Source organism: Macrobrachium nipponense, chromosome 10, assembly GCF_015104395.2.
Source record: "Macrobrachium nipponense isolate FS-2020 chromosome 10, ASM1510439v2, whole genome shotgun sequence".
Taxonomy (NCBI): Eukaryota; Metazoa; Arthropoda; class Malacostraca; order Decapoda; family Palaemonidae; genus Macrobrachium; species Macrobrachium nipponense.
This window is the reverse complement of record NC_087204.1, coordinates 265,301-271,001: the sequence shown is the minus strand read 5'-3', so window position 1 is coordinate 271,001 and position 5,701 is coordinate 265,301. Positions and strand designations below refer to the sequence as shown.

Genomic DNA, 5,701 nt, shown 5'->3' with positions numbered 1-5,701 from the left:
TCACCCTCGAATATTCCTTTCCGCCTCCAACTGCATGTGGGCCCAGTTTCTACAATTCGCCCAAAGGTGAGAGAGAGAGAGAGAGAGAGAGAGAGAGAGAGAGAGAGAGAGAGAGAGAAATTAATATTGCTTCTCTACAGGATCAATCCGTCCACCACCCAAACACTGTTATTACTCCTGAGAAGCTATCCATCAATTAAGGGTTAAACATGTTCAACAGTACTGACATGAGTTATATATCAAAAATAAATTATACTATTATTTTGAAATGTGTGTTTCAAGGAATTATTCATGTTCATATAGCTACACTGATATTCAAAAGGAATAAGTCAAAGACAAAAAAAGGTTGATTTTGAGTCATATTAAATTATTATTTAAAAGAAAAAAAGTGGGGCGGGTGTGGAGAAGAAACCTAAACAAAGACATATTCCGGGACTTGTCATTCGAAGCTTCATCCAGATTCATTAATCCATCACTTCTCATATTCGACAGGTGAGCTGGGACCCAGAGAATATAAGGTGCCTAATACGGAATACCTATATGTTACCTGCAGCTGGCTAATAACCAACCAGCCAGGGACAGACCTTCTGCTCTCTGTCATTCCCCCACGGCAAGGTACGTCAAAATCAGTTGTCTGAATCTATTATTCTAGCGTTTAGTGTCTCATCAACGTAACGAAAACATCACTGTTATGATAAATTACAAATCAAGCTAACAGAGATTTTTTTTAGGGTTAGTATACAAACTTCACTTCGTCATATGGCACTTTGAATGTTTGTGGGGTATTGGAAGGAGATATGGTAAAATGTACTTACAAATTAGGTTTAAAAGCAATGCTTATTAAGGCCACAGAACTCATCACATACAAATCTTCCTCCTCAAAAGAAATCCATTCGAAGAACGTAGAGTGACTAGTGTTTCTATCATTAGAGCTGAGAAAACTTTAATATTCTATATGGAGAGACCAACATAAAAGTCACGTCAAATCTCTGTGACAAGAGTTCAATTCATGAGCTAAATCATCAAGATTTCTTTCTCTAAAATCTAATTTATAGAAGACGAGATGATGTATATTTACTAAGAGTAAATCGAACATAGCCACTGGATCTAAAATACGAAGACTGACTCGGTTTAATTCATTCCGCAACGAAGACTGACATCTTATCCTAGCCTTGTTCTGGACAAGAGGAATCTGTCTCTTACAATGTAAATCAATTGCACTGGAGAACATCCGGCGACCGACTGTGTTCGTCTTTGGATGACTATTTCTGTAAACTGCGCTGTGCAAAATGGCCGGTCGAGCTATTAAACTGGCTTCTCGCAAAAAGGAAACTGGAACGAGATGTGTCATGAGCTGAAATGTATCATTGTTATCTCTTGTCCTGGTGCCATCCTGTGCATACAGTAATATATAGATAAGTGATTTGTTATCATCACTTTCTCGTGATCTTTTAATGGCAAAATAAAGTCCACAGTAGTATATATATATGCAGTATATTGCTAAATAAATACAGGTAGCTTTCGACAACTTGATCAGTCGGCTTCCATCAGCCTGAAGAGACCAACTCATCAAGTTGGTGAAAGCTACCTGTATTTAGCAACATACTACATATTCACTACTGGGGACACTATTTTTCCATAAAGATAAGTGCAAAGACACCCACATAAGATATAACCTAATAAACATATAAGCATAAGTACTACTTCTAATGGTTATGACTCAGTCATGACCAATCCCCACCTGCAGAATATTCAGATTGGGTCTAAAAATCCCGTAGACATTATCCATTAATTATGGAGTTTGATAGGCCACTCGTGTTATTAGGCTAAAGTCCCCTCTATTTCATGCATCGTTTAACATTTAAGAGGCGTTTGCGTCATCACTGAAGAGAAGTTCATTAACTACAACAGTCATCCGAGTTTTTATGGTGAAACTTGATTCCACGAATTCCACTTCTTTAATTAACAGATTTGACCATTTTTTTTTTTTTTTTTTTTTTTTTTTTTTTTTTTTTTTTTTTTTTGTAAGGTCGATTTATTTGCCGGCTGAATTGAGATTCTATTTGCATTCAGAAGTAAAAACATCTTCGGCGGCAGACATAAAGAGAAAGAATATTCATCGTTCTCGACCATACTGCTAAGCTTGCTTCCCCTCAAAAATATATATATAATGTCGATAAACAATCAGAAGAATCCTTTTCAGGTATACCAATCCTGCGAACAATATGCATCCTACCTTTACAATAAAATCCTAGGAAATACCAGGTTCTGAAATAGCGCCAGAAATGTTGTTAATCCACTTATTTTGGGGAAAAATTTCTCAAATTCGAACTCTGGCAAGTATACTGAAAAAATAACTTACTAAATAAATTAATAAATAAATAATTTAATTAATCAAATCTCTGACGGTTAGAATGTTATTTGTATCTGCAGGATCCTGCAACGTGTGGAACCTAACTGTGGTGGGCGTGAGCAGGGAATCGGGCCAACGTGTGGTGGGCGGGGTGTGCGGAGCTGACCCATCCAAGTCGTTTCGTATCCATCAATATCACCACGAGGCTGCATCCATTACGTAAGTGACAGCACGTCTCAAAAGACGCGTGTGGTTCGATAGATTTAAGGAAAAGATATTGTGTGTGAGTGTGAATTCATAAGATAGACGAATATGCAATTTACCGCCAAATAAAGTCTATCATTTTCAGTTAATAATATAGCCTTCAATATTGCACTCATTTGTCCCCGATTACACTATATTTTAATAATAGGACATTTGTGCTCTACAATGAAAATGGTTACTGAAAGAATCAAATGGTTAAATAAGATTGAAAAAATCGATAAGTTTTGCTATTTTACTGTATTTCTAGATCATTCGCAACCTAGGACACAAATCTATGACTGCATAATATTTTCAGAGACAATAATTCTTAATTCCTATGTAAGTTACTGAATATTTGTGGCATTCCTAAATGTGCATCATTAATTCCACCCAGTAAGTTAAGTATATCTTAGTTTAACTGGACCACTCTGCTGATTAACAGCTCTCCTTGGGCTAGTACGAAGGATTAGATTTTTATTCACGTGGCTAGGAATCAATTGGTTACTTAGAAACAGGACCTACATCATATTGTAGGATCCAAATCACATTACATCGAGAAATGAACTTCAAAGCACCAGAAACACACTCCTCGATTCCGCTCAGCCACCACCAGCCGGGAGCAAACTCGGGCTACCAGACTGGTAGTCGAGCACGCAACCCACTCGTCCAATGTAGAACGTATTCCACCAATAACCCAATCTTTGCTAACTCGGGCTACCAGACTGGTAGTCGAGCACGCAACCCATTCATCCAGTGCGGAACAAATTCCACCCACTAACCGAATCCTCGCTTCCAATTCCAGGCTTGAGCTGAGGGGCCGAGGAAGCCGAGAATGGGAGGTGTCCTGGAACACGATCCTTCCAGACACCCATTACGGAGATGCGCCCACTTCCGTCTCGCCCAAACCGGAGCATTCAAGGACTCTCCACGCGGAACCTACCGGGTAAGTTAAGTCCAGCCATTTCGCATATGGAGCGAAGTCTGCAGGGTATAAAAGTGGAGCCCTGGCAATATAATATAGCTGTGATTTCATTGATATTGCAATTGTACATTTTTATGAGCAGTGTATGTGTGTGTGTACACTGTACATATATATACAGATATCTATATATATATTATATATATATATATATATATATATATATATATATATATATATATATATATATATATATATATATAATGTCTTATCACTTACCTGATTCAGTTATGATTCATATACATATATTAATATACCTACTAATATTAATATATATATATATCTCTATTAAATAATATTAATTATTATAATTATATATAATATATAAAGTCTATCACATTACCGTGATTAATATACATATTACAATATTTCGAACTACATGGGTCTTAATATCTAATTCACTCTACTCGGGATTAATATTAATATATTTTCATATAGTTTAAACCGAGGGGGAATTTATTAGCGATAATAGAATTGGCGATCGAACAGACGCGAACCATCGACCGCTCAATACTAGGACTGCAGTGAAGCCCCAAAAACCACCCACTTCACTGTCAGTCCTAGTATTGAGAGGTCGATGGTTCGCTTCTGTCGATCGCCAATTAATATTATTGCTTCATAAATTCCCCCTCAGTTAAACATATATGAAAATATATTAATTCCGAGGTAGAGCGAATTAGATATTAAAGGACATTTGTAGTTCGATATATATATATATATATATATATATATATATATATATATATATATATATATATATATATATATATATATATATATTCCAAAAAGGGTTCCAGCAAAACAACAGCTCACATGATTAATTGATTGAGACGTTCCGTGACCCCAAGGCATTGGCACATCATCAGTCTGGAATTAAAATTCAGTTTAATGATTTTAAACAAATAAAAATTTTAATTCCAGCCTGATGATGTGGCAACGTCTTGGGGACACAGAACGTCTCAATGAATTAATCATGTGAGCTGCCGTCTTGCTGGAACGCCTGTTGGAATGAAGTCCCAGTACCTTATGGCGATTAAATACGTGTAATGGGTACTGGGACTTTAAGGACACCCTGTATATATATATATATATTATATATTATATATATATAAATCATATAATATTATATCCTATATATACTATCCTATATCAAACTGTTCCTTGTACTACCTTACGCCTTCTTTTTCTTTTCCAGGAGAAAAACATACACTGTCAAATCACAGGGTGTCTCGTCACATCGACCGAGATGGCGAGAATGGAGACACTGCGGCCTCCCGTTGTTACTGACACTGGTGCTGTCTCAAACCTTGTGCTTTTAACTCTTCAAATATATTATATAAAAAAAAAGTTTATCCTCCCCGACTGTTTGGTGCTGAAGAATGCGTTTTCACCCCCACCCCCTCCCCCCCCGTAGACCTTCGCCCATTTGGTTTGTAGCTTTAGGGGAGACTTAAGCCTTGGAAACGAGAACTAAGCTTTTAAAAGATGACGTTGTGGAAAGATGCTGAATTTGAACACAGCGGTGAAGTGAAAGTAAGACCCGTTGGGATGACTTTATCCTAAACAAAGTTTACTTCGAGTGGTTTCATCCTTGTTTGTTTTCACGTGAAAAGAATAATTATCGAAGCACGAGGATGATGGAGATGATTAATGAAAAAAAAATAAAAAAAAAAAAACAGGAAATCTAACTAAAATGTAAAGTGACAGGAATATTTCCCAAAGGCAACCTATATATATCCAAGAATGATTTGGAATGAGCTTACTTTGTCTGTATAGATTCACCAAATGTTCTGTTTCGAAACGAAAAACCACACACCAACAACCACACACCACACACACACAACATTCACATAAAAAGGACATACTCATTATTTTACAAACTTCATGAGCACATTCCTATTATAACGTAAATAATCAAAATATAGGATCGTAAACCAGTCAACATTAATTTTGTGAACAAGCTGTTTACATACATACATACATTTATCAGAGCATAAGAGTTCTGTGTTATTATAAGAAGGCAAACATATGAAAGAACACTCTTGATACGACATATGAGTAAACATACACAGTGCAATGACAGTATACAAACAATATTTGCACCATCGAACATCGTTGTGCTATGC

The 5,701-nt window shown here is 36.4% G+C and overlaps 1 protein-coding gene across 1 annotated transcript in view; it reads left to right on the top strand.

The window, feature by feature from the left end:
* LOC135224263 (uncharacterized) overlaps positions 1–5,347 on the top strand; it is a 9,440-nt gene extending 4,093 nt beyond the window's left edge. The window contains exons 4-8 of the mRNA XM_064263110.1: positions 1–66; positions 493–615; positions 2,434–2,572; positions 3,399–3,539; positions 4,771–5,347. The exon at positions 1–66 is cut by the window's left edge and continues 91 nt beyond it. Coding sequence (XP_064119180.1) covers positions 1–66; positions 493–615; positions 2,434–2,572; positions 3,399–3,539; positions 4,771–4,894 — 593 coding nt within the window. The 3' untranslated portion in view covers positions 4,895–5,347. The remainder of the gene's footprint in view (positions 67–492; positions 616–2,433; positions 2,573–3,398; positions 3,540–4,770) is intronic.
* Positions 5,348–5,701: the final 354 nt, after the last annotated feature.